This window comes from Oncorhynchus masou, chromosome 8, assembly GCF_036934945.1.
Source record: "Oncorhynchus masou masou isolate Uvic2021 chromosome 8, UVic_Omas_1.1, whole genome shotgun sequence".
NCBI classification, from domain to species: Eukaryota; Metazoa; Chordata; class Actinopteri; order Salmoniformes; family Salmonidae; genus Oncorhynchus; species Oncorhynchus masou.
Genome location: NC_088219.1, coordinates 31,695,139 through 31,713,139, shown reverse-complemented (window position 1 = coordinate 31,713,139; position 18,001 = coordinate 31,695,139). Strand labels below are relative to the sequence as shown.

At 44.0% G+C, this 18,001-nt stretch overlaps 1 protein-coding gene across 4 annotated transcripts in view; it reads right to left on the bottom strand.

The window, feature by feature from the left end:
- The window catches only part of LOC135544530 (transportin-1-like), a 62,786-nt gene that overhangs the window by 20,709 nt on the left and 24,076 nt on the right, over nt 1-18,001 (bottom strand). For all 4 annotated transcript variants that reach the window (XR_010456344.1, XM_064972204.1, XM_064972206.1 and 1 more), the window contains 10 exons: nt 10,915-11,048; nt 9,970-10,051; nt 8,761-8,883; nt 8,309-8,427; nt 7,875-7,935; nt 7,254-7,431; nt 4,216-4,368; nt 3,753-3,978; nt 3,270-3,441; nt 2,036-2,122 (listed from right to left, as the gene is read on the bottom strand). Coding sequence is in view for 3 of the 4 variants with exons in the window: in XM_064972204.1 (XP_064828276.1) it covers nt 2,036-2,122; nt 3,270-3,441; nt 3,753-3,978; nt 4,216-4,368; nt 7,254-7,431; nt 7,875-7,935; nt 8,309-8,427; nt 8,761-8,883; nt 9,970-10,051; nt 10,915-11,048 (1,335 nt within the window). In the remaining variant the exon portion in view is untranslated. The remainder of the gene's footprint in view (nt 1-2,035; nt 2,123-3,269; nt 3,442-3,752; nt 3,979-4,215; nt 4,369-7,253; nt 7,432-7,874; nt 7,936-8,308; nt 8,428-8,760; nt 8,884-9,969; nt 10,052-10,914; nt 11,049-18,001) is intronic.

Here is an 18,001-nt window from a genome sequence, read left to right as displayed (position 1 = left end):
CTGTACAAACAATAGTATGCAAGTATAAACACCATGGGACCACAAAGCCCTCATACCGCTCAGGAAGGAGACGCGTTCTGTCTCCTAGGGATGAACGTACTTGTGTGAAAAGTGCAAATCAATCCCAGAACAGCAGCAAAGAACCTTGTGAAGATGCTGGAAGAAACGGGTACAAAAGTATCTATATCCACAGTAAAACGAGTCCTATATCGACATAACCTGAAAGGCCGCTCAGCAAGGAAGAAGACACTGCTCCAAAAAAGCCAGACTACGGTTTGCAACTGCATATGGGGACAAAGATTGTACTTTTTGGAGAAATATCCTCTGGTCTGATGAAACAAAAATATAACTGTTTGGCAATATTGGCAATCGTTATGTTCGGAGGAAAAAGGGGGAGGTTTGCAAGCCGAAGAACACCATCCAAACCATGAAGCATGGGGGTGGCAGCATCATGTTGTGGGGGTGCTTTCCTGCTGGAGTGACTGGGGCACTTCACAAAATAGATGGCATCATGAGGATGGAAAATTTTGTGGATATATTGAAGCAACATCTCAAGACATCAGTCAGGAAGTTAATGCTTGGTAGCAAATGGTCTTCCAAATGGACAATGACCCCAAGCATTCTTCCAAGTTGTGGCAAAATGGCTTAAGGACTACAAAGTCAAGGTATTGGAGTGGCCATCACAAAGCCCTCTTGACCTCAATCCTATAGAAAATGTGTGGGCAGAACTGAAAAAGCATGTGCGAGCAAGGAGGCCTACAAACCTACTCAGTTACACCAGCTCTGTCAGGAGGAATGGGCCAAAATTCACACAACTTATTGTGGGAAGCTTGTGGATGGCTAGCCGAAACGTTTGACCAAAGTTTAAATTGTTTAAGGCAATGCTACCAAATACTAATTGAGTGTATGTAAACTTCTGAACCCACTGGGAATGTGATGAAAGAAATAAAAGCTGAAATCATTCCCTCTACTATTATTCTGACATTTCACATTCTTAAAATAAAATGGTGATCCTAACTGACCAACGAAAGGGAATTTTTTTACTAGGATTCAATGTCAGGAATTGTGAAAAACTGACTTTAAAAGTAGTTGGCTAAGGTGTATGTAAACTTCCGACATCAACTGTATATGATATGGTCATTATTTGAACTGCCTAACAAGCTAGAAACTCACCAAAACATTGATGTCATGCAACCTGTTGTTTTTGTGTTTATACTTTTTCATAATGACAAGTTTGATGTCGGACGACAATTGAATGTTCATGATGTCACAGCGGCAACAGTCTACAGACATGTCGATAGACGTAGTATAAACCAGCCTTTAGTCTTGAAATCTTTGGTTGTTTAGTACACTACCATACTCACTCTGTTTAGCACATGGCCTCATGTGAATCCTTAAAGGAGATGGGTGGGGCTAAGGCTGAAGAGGGTGCGTGAACGATGCTGCATGGGTGTAGACAAAGAAAGGCTCTCCAGTAGGTGAACCAAAATAGGGTCATTTTCTCAAACGTGGGGTTACAAGTTTATCAACCTTAAAAGCAGAATAACTTTCCCATTGTTTCTCAACTGTAATATATGATATAACATTTTTTATCTCTAAGTGTCTACTTTTATCCAATGTAAAAAACTGCATTTTAAATTTTGCTACATAAGGCCGAATCCTGCTGGTCGGTCACATGTATTTTTTGTCAATGTTTTGGTGTCAAACTGGTGGCAGTTGTGGAAAAAAGTCAATAGTTGGAAGAGTTGCAGAGTTAATTGAAAATAATACCATTGTTGATTAGATGCTTTTTTTTCATTATGTAGGATACTTATTCTTGAACCATATGGTCTATCTAATAGAAACTCATGGACAATACGGACACAAATAAAAATGAAGACTATATTAATACATTTTTTTTTAAAGTTAATCAAGAATACATTTCCAGATTTACAATAGAGCGAAATAGATTTTCGGTTAATTACCGTAATTACTTAAGATTCCGATAACTTTGGTAAACTACCTGTAGCTTTGCAACCCTAATGGTGAGGCTCACCTCTAGTAAAGGGAACAGATCCTTGTCTTCATCCTTCAACTGGTTCCACTTTGCTATCAGTGGAGGCATCAGCATCTGAATGTACTCCTAAACACATACAGTAGTACACACATTAGCAATCACAATCCGACAGGCACCTGAAAGGGGAAATCAAATGCAAGTGCAGATTCTGTATTGCTCAAGTCATTGTGGTGTGTGTGGGAGACATTGGCGGAATGTATGTGTGTGTGTGTGTGTGTGTCAAAAGACGAGAATTCCTAAAGGAACATTCCCCCCTACACACACACACACACACACTTTGAGGTCACAGTGTATCTACCTCGCTGGCTCTTTCACTTATTTAATGATGCAAGTGTTTTAGTTCTTCGGTCTGTCACATGTAGAATATCCTCAAGATGATTTAGTCTCCAGAGAAGGTTCCGTGTCGGCATTTAAAAAGCCGTAGTGTACCCTTACAAACAAACGGGCCGTAGCCGAGGCACTTTCATGGGTATATGACTGCGGGAAAATGCAACTTCATTGCCTGGCCCTACTGTAGCATGCATGCCTAATATGACTATTATTCTGCATTGTGAATTGATGTGGGATTGTGCGAGGGCGGGGTCTACTAAACTAAATATGTTATTGTTTTAATTCTTAAAAGTGTGACACACCAGCACATCAATCTAAATAAATCATTTTTTTAAATTCACATCAAAATCCTTCAGTTTAAGCTGGAGATATTCTTTGCACGGGCTCTGTCTCAATCCACTGAATCCGCCTATTTCAGCCTTCCGCATCTGCAGTGGAAGGTGGCCGAGCTACAGCAGTGTTCGTCAGCCCCTGAGTCATCCTAAAAAAAATATATATATATATATATATAAAAAAAGAATCGGTCTTCTCACAAAAACATCTGTTAGCGTCCAAAAGGTTTGGCCTCTGTGGAAAGGGGACTCTCACAAACACGAAGGTGTTTTGCTCTACAACCCCCACAAGTGTCACGGGACTGTCTGAAGGTAACCCATACAAATAAATGGAAGTATGAAGGTACAGTAATTTAGTTGTGGGATGTGGGCCGAGCTACACTGCTGTAGCTCGGCCCCTTTCGCCGCAAATGCGGAAGGCCGACATTGGCAGATGCGGTCGATTGAGAAACAGCCCATGCAACAAAAAAAACAAATCTCTCTAGCTTAAACGTAAAGCAAAATGTTCCATTTATCACATCCCTAGTATTTGTGTGCGCTTCTGTGTGTACCGGCTTGTTGAGGTGGTGTCCCACAGAGTCAGCGAGCGTCCCTATAGCGTCGTACAGTATGAGCAGGTTCTTGTGTTGGTACTTGCTGAAGGCAAACACCAGAGTGTCCAGAATATAGGCCAGGTAGGGAACCAACTCTGTACACGCCTCCTCTTCCAGAGTGGCAAAGGCACTGAGAGGGGAGAGAAGAGGAGAGAGAGAAAGGGGTGAGAGAAAAATAAAGGGTAGTTTGGAACGTAACTTTGCAATCAAGCTGTTCAAAAACATTTGATTGGGTCAACCAAACATCAATGATCATCATCTTTACTTCCACTCCCAAGGACAGTCATCACCAGCTTGAGTGGGAAAACCAAAAGCCACTTATTACTGGTTATCTATCGATCGTTTACAAAAAAAGAAGAAAAAAAGGACACACCTGGACAAAAGTAACCACAGCAAACCACACACTGACCGCAACTGAACCACAGTCAACCTCCCTCTCACCTGCAGGCGGCCTCCTGCACCCTCTTGTTGGAGTCCAGGATGCGTTTGAGAAGCTCAGTCATCAGGGGCTTCAGGTAGGTGTCAGGTGGCTGACTGACCACCCAGTGGGCATACCGACTCAGGGTCCAGCAGGTGATGGAGCGCACCAGGGCCTTCTTATCACTCAGACACTGCACCAGGTGGGGGATGAGCTCTGGCAGGTAGGCAATCATACCCTGCATACAACCTGGGAGGACAAAGGTGGGTATTATTACTATAATTACCATGTATGCCAATGATGTCTGCTGGTTTCAAAGTTTACATATAGACGATATTGTAGCACTTCCAGGTGATTCTCATCCTCCCTCCAAAGTCTCTTTCTCCCATCTCTTTCGGCATAACACTTCCTTCCCTTTCTCTTCCCTCGGGATTCTAGTAGTCGCCCCCCGACCTTAGGGGTTAGGGTACTATAACAGGGCCTTACCCTCAGCGATGGCCCCCAGAACAAGTATTCCAGACTCCTTGATGACCCACTCTGGGTGGAAGAGGAGCTCTTTGAGGAGAGGCAAGATAGGGAGGAGCAGGTCGTCTCTGAACACGTTAGCCAACACATCCAATGCCGCTGCTGAACACTTACCTGAAAACAGAGAGAGAGAAGGACATGTAAGTATAGAGGGGTACACAGAAAAGCACCCTGGCCCACAAAAAAAGGTCAACAATATCAATGGCATATTGTACATATGTGGGGTAAGGCTGGAAGAGAGATGCCAAGATAAAGACAAAAGCATTGGACTTAAGTGGATGGAGATTGGAGAGGAGGGAGAGAGAGCGAGAGAAATTGTGAATGTGGAAAGAAAACCGAGTAAGTGTTTACATACCACAACAGTCAGAGGCTGGCACTAAGATAGCATTGAAAGATCTGAATTCCGCCATGAGCAAACAAGAAAACGCTCACCCAGAGGCTGCGTTCCTATTAGCCGGGGACTTAAACGCAGGGAAACGTAAATCTGTTTTACCAAATGTATATCAGCATGTTAAATGTGAGACCAAAGGGGGGGGGGGGAAACAAATTCTGGACCACCTTTACTCCACACACACAGACGCATCTCACCTTCCATTTGGCAAATCTGACCATAATTCTATCCTCCTGCTTACAAGAAAAAATTTAAAGCAGGAAGCACCGGTGACTAGATCAATAAAGTGGTCAGATGAAGCAGATGCTAAGGGACTAGGACTGTTTTGCTAGCACAGACTGGAATATGTTCTGGGATTCCTCCGATGGTATTGAAGAGTACACCACATCAGCCATTGGCTTCATCAATAAGTGCATCAATGACGTCGTCCACACAGTGACCGTACGTACATACCCCAACCAGAAGCCATGGATTACAGGCAACATCCACACTGAGCTAAAGGCTAGAGCTGCCGCTTTCAAGGAGCGGGACTCTAACCTAGAAGCTTACAAGAAATCCCGCTATGCCCTCCGACGAACCATCAAACAGGCAAAGTGTCAATACAGTACTAAGATCAGGACAACAGCTCTGACGCTCGTTGGATGTGGAAGGGCTTGCATCCATTACAGACTACAAAGGGTAGCACAGCTAAGAGCTACCCAGTGACACGAGCCTACCAGACGAGCTAAATTACTTCTATGCTCACTTCGAGGCAAAGAACACTGAAACATGCATGAGAGCACCAGCTGTTCCGGAAGACTGTGATCACGCTCTCTGCAGGCGATGTGAGCAAGACCTTTAAACAGGCCAACATTAACAAGGCCGCAGGGCCAGACGGATTACCAGGACGTGTACTGCGAGAATGCGCTGACCAACTGGCAAGTGACTTCACTGACATTTTCAACCTCTCCCTGTCCTAGTCTGTAACACTAACACATTTCAAGCAGACTACCATAGCGCCTGTGCCCAAGAACACTAAGGTAACCTGTCTAAATGACTACCGACCCGTAGCACTCACATCTGTAGCCATGAAGTGCTTTGAAAGGCTGGTCATGGCTCACATCAACACCATTATCCCAGAAACCCTAGACCCACTCCAATTTGCATACCGCCCCAACATATCCACTGTTGATGCAATCTCTATTGCATTCCACACTGCCCTTTCCCACCTGGACAAAAGGAACACCTATGTGAGAATGCTATTCATTGACTACAGATCAGCGTTCAACACCATAGTGCCCACAAAGCTCATCACTAAGCTAAGAACCCTGGGACTAAACACCTCCCTCTGCAAGTGGATCCTGGACTTCCTGACGGGCCACCCCCAGGTGGTAAGGGTAGGTAACAACACATCCACCATGCTGATCCTCAACACAGGAGCCCCTCCTGTACTCCCTGTTCACTCATGACTGCACAGCCAGGCAGGACTCCAACACCATCATTAAGTTTGCCGATGACACAACAACGACGAGACAGCCTATAGGGAGGTCAGGACCTGGCCGTGTGATGCCAGGACAACAACCTCTCCCTCAACTTGATCAAGACAAAAGGAGATGATTGTGGACTACAGGAAAAAAAGAGGACCGAGCACACCCCCATTCTCATTGATGGGGCTACAGTAGAGAAAGTTGAGAGCTTCATGTTCCTTGGTGTCCAAACTAACATGGTCCAAGCACACGAAGACAGTCGTGAATAGGGCACGACAAAACCTATTCCCTCTCAAGAGACTGAAAAGATTTGGCCTGGGTCCTCATATCTTCAAAAGGTTCTGCAGCTGCACCAGAGAGCATCCTGGCTGGTTGCGTCACTGCCTGTTATGGCAACTCCTTGGCCTCCGACCACAAGGCACTACAGAGGGTAGTGCGAAGGGCCCAGTACATGGCCTTTCTAGGGAGTTTTTCCTAGCCGCCGTGCTTGCAGCATTGCTTGCTGTTTGGGGTTTTAGGCTGGGTTTCTGTACAGCACTTTGAGATATCAGCTGATGTACGAAGGGCTATATAAATCCATTTGATTTGATCACTCTATACCAAGAGGTGTCAGAGGAAGGCCCTAAAAATTGTCAAAGACTCCAGCCACCCTAGTCATAGAATGTTCTCTCTGCTACCGAACAGCAAGCGGTACCAGAGCGTCAAGTCTAGGTCCAAGAGGCTTCTAAACAGCTTCAACCCCCAAGCCATAAGACTCCTGAACACCTCAATCAAATGGCTACCCAGACTATTAGCATTGCCGCCACCCCCCCCTATTTTACACCGCTGCTACTATCATCTTGGCATAGTCACTTTAAAAACTCTACCTTCATGTACATATTACCTCAAATTACCAGTGCCCCTGCACATTGACTCTGTATCGGTACCCCCCTGTATATAGTCTCGCTATTGTTATTTTACTGCTGCTCTTTAATTAGTTGTTACTTTTATTTCTTATTCTTATCCATATATTTTTTTTTAACTGCATTGTTGGTTAGGGGCTCGTAAGTAAGCATTTCACTGTAAGGTCTACAACAGTTGTATTCGGCGCATGTGACTAACTAATTTGATTTGATTTGAAAAACAGATAGAGGTCCACTCACGGAGGTTCCAGTCAGAGATGGTGTCATCATCTTCCAGGTCATCGTCTTCATCGTCATCTTCCTCAATGCCGTCCCGGTCACCCTCGTATTGCTGAGCAACCGTACGGGAGCGGTGGAACCTGGGCCTGATGTCCTGCTCGTTGTCAGGGATGGCCTCATCATCCTCCTCCACGTCACCCTGACACACACTCACACAGTTAGACACACAAGTGTACACAGACACACACACGTATGCAATTCAAATTATTTATACTACTTTAAGACATTGAGCTGCCTTTAGGCTGTAGCTGGGTAGCTGTCAGTTAACCTATCAGACTATAATCTTACAAGCAGACAGAGACCCATACATATTTATGAATCTTTAAAAATGTATATAATTGTAACCATAGTGACAGGTCAGTGACGGGTTATACTCAAACCTCAGGACCAACACATACCCAAGGTTGAGACAAGAGTCATGCACAGCAACAAGATTGATATGCCTTGCAATACCCTCCACCCTCTCCCTCCCCCAGGGTTGAAGTGTGATGTGTCTAGTACATCTTAATCACAGTCTCCAGTCCAGCAGCAGTCTAGCAGCCCATAGATCCATTTCCTGGCTCACACTTGGAGAAGACTGACCTTGAGCAGAATGATGTCGATCTCCGAGTACTTCATCCCGTTGACGAGCACCGGAGTCAGCCTGAAAATAGACAGGGGACGGAGGGTAGGGGAGAGGGGGCAAGGACAGGCCACATTTATACGTCAGCATTGTCACCACCGTGTAACAGATGAGCTCTAACAGCTATGTCTCTTGAGCAATGGCCGGGGTGACAGGATGAAGACAGTACACCCAGGGGTGAGGTCTAGAACGACTTAGTGTGGGATTGGAGCAAATGTTATAGCTAAAGATTTGATAGGGAGGCTGGTGTTGTACTGTGCATGTGTCACAAAGCATTTGTGCTGCTATGACCGTCTTTGCTTTCCCATATGCCATATCTAACATTCTTGTAGTATCATCTGTGAGATGTTCTCTGTGTGTGTGTGTGCGCGTGTGTGTAAATTGTGTTACTCACTTGGAGAGGTGGTTACACAGAACGTCCTTACATACAGGCTGTTCAGCCAGGGTCAGCCAGAACTCACAGGCCTCCAGAGCCACATTCTCATCCTGGTCCTGAGTCCTCTGCAGCATGTACTGAGAAGGAGAGTACCAGGGGAAAATGTGTCCTTTTGCATTATACTTGTAGTGCACATCCTCCATCAATATTCAGGATCCATTCCAAGGCCACAAGCTGGGCAGCCACAATCACCTGATTATGGATCAAGTTGGAAAATATAGCTTTTGGCCACTAGGTGGCATCTTGAGCTCATGTGATGAAAGACTTAGCTGAACCCATTCTAGTCTCTTGGTTTGTTTTTCTCCCTTCTTTCATCTCTATATCCCTCCCCACGCCCTCTCAACTGCCTATATCCCTCCCCCAGTCCTACGCCACCCAGCCCCAGTCCGACGCCCCGGTCCTAGTCTCACCTCTATAATGTTGTGCATGTGTGGTAGGAGACGATCCATGCGGACCTCCAGCAGCATGACCAGAGCTCTGCACACATTCTTCCTCACCTCCGGTTCTTCATCAGTCGCCAAGGCAAATAGGTTCTACAGGGAGGGAAGGGGGTCAAACATTGTACACCTATGTACCCATACTAGTCTCAAAGGGACTGTCATTCCTCACTTCACATTATTTGTAAAATAATAATAATAATAATAATCCCATTACTATTGAATCGCATTTCCAATCTTAAAGACAAAGGGAAGGAGATGAGATAAGGACACATTTTAGGGCAATTGAGATAGAGCCAAGGAAAGGTTACTTGAGTTCAGACAATGTCTTCATGTGCGTCCTGAGGTCTGACCTGTACCATTTCCAACTACTGAGCCTCTAGCCATCTACCGACCACCTGAGCCTCTACTGACCACAGCCATCTCCTTTTACTCAAAGCCTGCTATCAACTCTGGCCTTCAGCCTGTTATCACATAAAGAACTCCAGTGAAAATAGCTTTATAAAAACACCCTACAGAAATAAACCAATTTAGAGTATGCAAATCAGATTCCATGTGACCTGTCCCTCTTCTACGCAGAGTGCCCGCTCTCTCACCCCTACAGCTAAAGACAGAGGGACTTTCAACAGCAGCCTTTTCTTTATCCCTTATCCGCCTGCAATATTCTTCTGCCTGTCATGTATTGTCAACGTCACCGTGCTGGGTGCATCTGTCCTCATCCAGGGCCCAGCTGGCTGGAATTTAAGCTCATCAGTGGTTAACCTGATCTACTTCCAACGGCTTACCAACCCTGATCCAATCGGAGGAATTGGGGTTTGTGTACAGAACTGAAGCTAGGGTAGAACAGTGTTGTGCTGCCTAAAGGCTCAGAGCTAACCCACTGACACACTGCACTAAGGCCATATACCTGCCTGCCTGGATGACGCCTTCTGGGTCTTAGGGCTGGGGTGGGTGGCCATGTGTGACGGTCAGCAGAGGTGTTGTGTGTGTCAAGGGGAATATGTGCTAGTTGTGTGTTTCTACGTGTGGTATATGACTTGCTTGCATAACTTAGGGGTCACATAAGCCTCATACCATACCGCGTGTCTGACTTTGTGGGCATATTAGAGAGTTACAGGGCTGTCTGGGGGTTATGAGAGGTCAGAGTGTATAGGTCAGAGGTCACTGCGGGGTCAGACTTGCCTCAATGAAGCCATCAATGTGCAGCATGAGGGCCTGGGTCCTACTTATGATGAACTGGTTGACGCAGGCGATGGCATGAGACCTGCAACACAACATGCCCTTTAAAACCTTAACTTCACACAAGCCAAATTCACATGATCCCCTCATCAACGCTGCCTCGGTCTCTGTTCCTCCCCCCACCTCCTTTTTCTCCAGTCTCCTATCTGGGAGCTCAGACCTTGATAACACCAAAGGATGGATACAAATCAGAGAGAAAGTTTAATCTATAAGCCTGAGGAAAGAGGGTTGTGAGGGGACATTTTGGGTCAAAGCGCCTGTGAATTTCTCTCAATTTCTTTTATAAATACTTGGCTATGGGTTGTTTTGGGACCGATTAGAGGAGGTGCAAGGTGTTGGCTCCCCCGGGAGTGAGGAGTGGGGGAAAAAGGCAAGGCTGTGAGAGAGAGGGAGGTACAGTACACTCATACTAGAGTACAGTCATTCCTTCTAGGGACTTTTGCTTACCACTGTGCTTCAGCTTGCTGTCTGTGGTCTAGGCCAGGTTATTATAAGTGACTTTATAGTGTGTCCAAACAAAAATGCATCTTTTGACCAATGGGTAAGATATGTTAATTGGATAGGTACTCCTGTACACGAACTGAGGCTAACTGAAAGGCTCACCGTTGAACTAGTCATCTTTCTTCATAAAATCCAGGACATTAAAACAATATAGAGGTAAGATGGATATGACATGTAGTATTTTCACATTTTATTTTACACTTTTCATATTAGTGCACCCTACACATTGTGACAACTGCTGTAAAAAAAGGCTTTATAAATATATTTGGTTTAATTTGAGTGCCTGATCAGGCGGTAAGGGCTGTTATGGAACCTCATTGGCCAAGGAGTGAGGACTGAGGGAGAGACAAGGCAGTGAGCAGGGGGAGCGGGAGTGATAGCCAGTACCTGATCTTGGGGCTGCTGTGCTTGAAGAACTGCAGGAACTTTGGGATCATGACATTGAGCGGACGGTCCAACATGTCACTGTCCAAGACCTCTGCGGAGTCCTCACAGATTTTCTGAAGAGCTCCAAACGCCCCCTAAAAGATAGCGAGGGTTTAGAGAGAAAAAGAGTGAGAGATAGAGGGAGAGATTGAAAAATAGCAAGAGAGAGGAGGAAGGGATAGCGAGATGAAAATGGAGGAGATGAAGGGTTAACCAACATGTTTCAGGGCCAGACAGTCGCCTCAAAGACAGAAGATGGAGCAGAGACCATATGGACAGGAAACATGTCACACTCCATCAATCGTGAGTCAACCTATAAAAAAGGACAAGTACTATATCTAACGTCAGCACAAGGATAAACACATAAACCAGACCCGGCTGGCCAATTAGGAAATGAACAGCAGGAGGTACTGATGAATTTGACGGTTAAACATAAAAACAGCTACACTATAGGCCTAGTCAAGGGAGAGGCAGTCAGTGTGTACTGTAGTCGCTCTATAACGACTAAAGTGAAGAACGTTTTTACCATAAAGGTCAACAGCGCTTCCGTGATATACAGTTTGGTACACACTCAGTGAGCACACACACACACACACACACACACACACACACACTAAACATGAGTCCAGCAGGTGTCCACTTGGCAGAGCAGCTAGATATACACAACCAAAAGTATGTGGACACCTGCTTGTCGAACATCTCATTCCAAAATCATGGGCATTAAAATGGAGGAGTGCTGAAATTGTCTGTCCTCGGTTGCAACACGCACTACAGAGTTCCAAACTGCCTCTGGAAGCAATGTCAACAGAGAACTGTTCGTCGGGCGCTTCTTGCAAAAACCCATTGCAAGAAACTCCCGACGAACAGTTCTCTGTTGACATTGCTTCGAGGCAGCTTGGAACTCTGTCGTGCGTGTTTTTATTTTTTCACCTCTATTTAACCAGGTAGGCTTGTTGAGAACAAGTTCTCATTTGCAACTGCGACCTGGTGTTGCAACCGAGGACAGACCATTTCAGCATTCCGCTGTCCCGTCTGTGAGCTTGTGTGGCCTACCACTTTGCGGCTGAGCTGTTGTTGCTCCTAAACGTTTCCACTTCGCACTTAGTTGACCGGGGCAGCTCTAGCAGGACAGAAATTTGACAAACTGACTCGTTGGATAGGTGGCATCCTATGATGGTGCCATGTAGAAAGTCACCGAGCTCTTCAGTAAGGCCATTCTACTGCCGATGTTTGTCTATGGAGATTGCATGGCTGGGTGCTCAATTTTATACACCTGTGAGCAACGGGTGTGTCTGAAATAGCCAAATCCAATCATTTGAAGGGGTGTCCACATTCAGTATACATAGTGTATCAATGAGAGCCACATGTGTCTATGCACTACGCTTGACCTTTCTACAGGAGTCTTATTTTCCACACTTAAAATATGCATTATTCTCTCCCAACCTCGGTCACTCAATGACCTTGAGCCCAAAACTAGCAAACATCACAGCTGTACATTTATATACAGTGCCTATTCACACCCCTAGACTTTTTCCACATTTTGTTGTGTTACAGCCTTAATTTAATATGGATTACATTTAGAGTAGACACTGGCCCACACACAATACAACATAATGTCAAAGCGGAATTGTGGTTTTCAAAATGTCTACAAATTAATTTAAAAAAATGTAAAGCTGAAATGTCTTGAGTAAATATTCAACCCCTTTGTTATGCATGGAATAATAGTGTCATTATATTTTGAATGACTACCTTATCTCTGTAGCCCACACATACGATTATCTCTAAGGTCCCTCAGTCGAGCAGTGAATTTCAAAACAGATTTAACCACATGGAGGTCTTCCAATGCCTCGCAAAGAAGGGCACCTATTGGTAGATGGGTATAAAAAAAGCAGATATTGAAAATCCCTTTGAGCATGGTTAAGTTATTAAATTACACTTTGGATGGTGTATCAATACACCCAATCCCTACAAAGATACAGGTTTCCTTCATAACTCAGTTAGTTGCCTGTGAGGAAGGAAACCACTCAATGACTTCACCATGATGCCAATGGGGACTTTAAAACAGTTAGGGAGTTTAATTGCCGTGACAGGAGAAAACTGAGGATGGATCAACAACATTGTAGTTACTCCACAATACGAACCTAACTGACAGAGTGAAAAGGAAGCCTGTACGAAATACAAATATTCCAAAACATGCATCCTGTTTGCAACAGGGGACTAAAGTAATACTGCAAAAAATGTGGCAAAGCAATTCACTTTTTGTCCTGAATACAAAGTGTTATGTTTGTGGCAAATCCAATACAACACATTACTGAGTACCACTCTTGATATTTTCAAACATAGTGGTGGCTGCATCATGCTATGGGTAAACTTGTAATCGTTAAGGACTGGGGAGTTTTTCAGGATAAAAAAGAAACGGAATGGAGCTAAGCACAGGCAAAACCCTAGAGGAAAATCTGTGTCTGCTTTCCACCAGACACTGGGATATGACTTCACCTTTCAGCATAACTTAAAACACCAAGGCCAAATCTACACTGGAGATGCTTACCAACAAAACTGTAAATGTTCCTGAGTGGCCGAGTTACAGTTTTGACTTAAATCTACTTGAAAATCCATGGCAAGACCTGAAAATGATTGTCTAGCAATGATCAACAACCAATTTGACAGAGTTTGACGATTCAAAAAAAAGAATATGCACATATTGCAGAATCCTGGTGTGCAAAGCTCTTAGAGACTTATCCTGAAAGACTCACAGTGTCACACCCTGACCATAGTTTGCTTTGTATGTTTCTATGTTTTGGTTGGTCAGGGTGTGATCTGAGTGGGCATTCTATGTTGGATGTCTTGTTTGTCTATTTCTATGTCTGGCCTGATATGGTTCCCAATCAGAGGCAGGTGTTAGTCATTGTCTCTGATTAAGAACCATATTTAGGTAGCCTGGGTTTCACTGTGTGTTTGTGGGTGATTGTTCCCGTCTCTGTGTTTTCACCAGATAGGACTGTTTAGGTTCACACATTTATTGTTTTGTTAGTTATTTCATATCGAGTTCCTTTATTAAAGAACATGAATAACCACTACGCTGCATTTTGGTCCGCTTCTCCTTCACCAGAGGAAAACCCTTACACACAGCTGTAATCTCTGCCAAAGGTGCTTCTACAAAGTATTGATTTAGGGGTGTGAATACTTATGTAAATTAGATATTTCTGGATTTTAATTTAATGCATTTCTAAAAACATGCTTTCACGGTCATTGAAGGGCAATGTGTCGATGGGTGAGTTTTTTTTTTTTTTTTATACATTTTGAATTCAGGCTAGAACAACAAAACATGGAATACGTCAAGGGTTATGAATACTTTCTGAAGGCAATGTACACACAAATAAGCACAAGCCCCTTAAAGCTCCATTGTCTAAATCTAACAAGGACATTGACGTTGTAAGCCTGCATCATGTTTGAATGCAGCTGATGATTTGCAGTTCTGTCTGTAAATAATGATAATGCAGCCCAGAGAAATATATATTCTGGGATTGACGGCAGTGGCAGACAAATTCAATATGCCGTCAGTCATACATTACACACACGGAGAGGAATGCAACAAAGACCACGGCGGCCATGGCAGCGGTGCTGTCTGAGGGCCGTTTCCTAGGTAACCATTTCCAGGGTGGGCGCTCTTTCCTTCCAACCAGTCAGCTTAGAGACTGAGACCGAGATGATGTGGTTAAAGAAAATAAGGTTTCTGTCTGTATGAGACACAGCCGGTCCAACCAAGGTCAGCAATGATATAGCTTACAAGGAAGTGGATGCAGCCTATTTGGATGGAGACTGTGTAGGCAAAGGTTAAGGGCTGTATCCAGGCACTCCACGTTGCGTTGTCCATAAGAACAGCCCTTAGCTTATAGTATGGTGTGGTATATTTGCCATATACCACACCTCAGGCCTTATTGGTTAATTGTTCACATTCATTTCTGATTGGCTAGAACGGACATTATATTTACTGTAGATACACGGGACAACACTTTCTCAAATCAGATACTGCTGATCTGTCTGATATGATCTGTCTGAACTTGCAAACACTCATGGGATTGCTAAAAATACATATTTAGCCAGTTTCTAAATCTTTAGACCTGATGACATGAGCTTAGCAAGTGTAACACATGGGGATTTGTGACATGTACTCTTCAGCCTTAAAATGTCCTGCTTGCGTCGCCTCATTATCGAGCTTTTGAGGTGGCACGATCGGCTAAGACACTTGAGGAGGGTGGCCACGTGTGTTTGTGAAGCAGAGGACCCGAGTTTGCGACAGGAATAGGCCGAAATGAGAGGAAGTGTTACTTGCTAAGCAAGCAGTGTGAAGGCGTTTCCCCTAGCCAACGTTGCCATGACATCGTCTACAAATGTAAATCGGAGATTTCTATTGAAGAAGCAGTTTCTTCATACTGATACAATATGCTGCCCTAACTAGGGGTGTGAATGTTTAAACGGGATCGTTAACATAAAATCACAGTTCAGTTATCACAAAACTACCACTAACAGGCCCCGATCATCATCATCAAGGGAAAAATAAATGCTGTAACATTAGTAGGAGATATGCATCTTTTAATTGATATGCCACGGATAAAAAGATTCCTTTTCCTATGGCTTCCACATGGTGTGAACAGTCTTCAGACAGTTTCAGGCTTTACTTCTGAAAAATGAGCAAGAAAGATCCCATCGCGTCATTGGATGGCTGGGTGCCAGCAGCATTTCTCATGCGCCAACAGAGTGGAGCAGATATATTTTATTTTTTTCCTCGCTCTCTCTCTAGTTGATATATTATAAAAACAACCTAATTTGATTATAAAAACGTTTGACATGTTTCTACGAACTTTACAGATTAATTCAAATTGTTTCGTCTGCCCCGTCGTGACACTCGAGCCTGAGGATTTCTGAACATAACACGCCAACCAAATGGAGGTATTTTTGATATAAAAAAATAATCTTTATAGAACAAAAGGAACATTTATTGTGTAACTGGGAGTCTCGTGAGTGCAAACATCCAAAGATCATCAAAGGTAAGCGATTCATTTGATTGGTCACGAAAGTCAGAAAAGCAATCTACTTTGCTGCTAGCTGTTTGTAATGTTTTGTCTGCTGAGAGAGATGTCCTAACATAAACGCTTGGATAGCTATTGCCAAAAAGCTGCTTTTGAAATCTGACATGCTAACCTAAGCTGTAACAAGCTAAGCTGTGTTTTGATATATTGCACTTGTAATTTCATGAAAATTTAATATTTTTTGTAATTTAATTTGACGCTCTGCAATTCAGCGGATGTTGACGAAAATAAACAAAATTTCAGGCAAAATAAACATTTCTTGAAACCATTGTTTACTAATGTGGAATAGCCAGAGGTTATAAAAGGTGCTGCAGATGACAGTCCCCCCAGTTCTCTCTTTGCTGAAGCCATGAGTGCATGTTTCAGTGCCCAACAGGTCGTTATAATTTATTAAGATGTCCAGGAGGAATAAGGAAACAAATTATTTAGAAGAGGGAGGTATCTGAAGAAGATGGGGAAGAATACAACCCAGAGCACAATGCATCATCTTCAGATGAAGAAATACCCCAAGCTGAAAGAGACAGTTCTGTAAAAGAACAGCAAAATAATATGGTCCTTGTCACCATATGACAACCAGGGCAGGATGGCAGCACACCATGTCATAAGGATGACCCCAGGGCCCACAAGACATGCAGTTGCCCATGCCCAGGACATCGCCTCAACATTCTACATGTCATCACACCAGCCATCGAAAAAAACATCCTGGAGATGACAAATTGAGGGTTTCTGTAAATATGGAGACAACTGGAAAAGGATGGATGAGATTGACCTTGTGTGCCTACACAGGGCTGCTAATCTTAGCAGGTGTGTATAGGTCCCAAGGCGAGGCTACATGTGGTCTCTGGGATTCTGAGAGTGGAAGGGCGATTTTCCGTGCCACGATGCCACGGAGTCTTTCACACGTTCTCAAGAATGCTACGGTTTGATAACCATGAGTCAAGACCTGCAAGACATGTGAGAGACAAACGAATGACCATAAGAGAGGTCTGGGAGAAGTGGATTGAGCGTCTGCCAATCCTCTACAACCCTGGGCCTGAAGTAACAGTGGATACGCAACTGGTTCCATTCAGAGGTACATTTTTATTTTCATATCTGTAATGTAAGTGATTTTCACTGTTCATTTTATTATGTATTGCTGTAATATCCTTGATTTATGTTATTGTTTTCTGTGACACTGATACTAAATTACTGATAGTAATCTCTTTTGTCAATAGGTTGCCGTCCTTTCCGGCAGTATATGCCCAGCAAAGTATGGCATCAAGATATGGGTGGCCTGTGACCCACAATCCAGCTACACTTGGAAGATGCAAGTATACACAGGGAAGCCGACCAGTGGAGGCCTGGAGAAGAACCAGGGGGTGTGGGTTGTGCTTGATGTGACAGATGGACTGAGGGGGCACAATGTCCCATGTAACAATTTCTTTACCTCTTATGAACTCAGCCAGCAGCTCCTGAAGAGGAAGAAACAATGGTTGGCACAGTTCAAAAGAACAAGCCTGAGCTCCCCCCTGCAGTCCTCGCAACAAGAGGCGCACAATTGGCCCAGTGTCATCCGGGTTTGGCCGTCATTGTTAATGAGAATTTGTTCTTAACGGACTTGCCTACTAAATAAATCAAAAACACAGACTTTATGATTTTGTTGCTATGGCAACGACAGGTATATAGAAGCCAGGACCGTGGTAGATTGAACTGCATTGCCCCCTAGCGGTCATACGTAGAACCACATCTGAACTCGTCACTTAACTTTTTGTATTTGTTTTTTTTTTAAATGGCACTTTAAAACGTTAAGACAAAATGTATATCCCTAGTCCTAACATTCAAAAAGGTTACCAAGATGACGTCCAACCAGGAAAAACATAGCTAGCATTCATTCATTTTTGCACAAACATATTTTTGCGGCTTCTGATGACTGGGACAGGTGTGTTTGTGTAAGCAGCAGAGAAAGCGGGAGGGCAGTC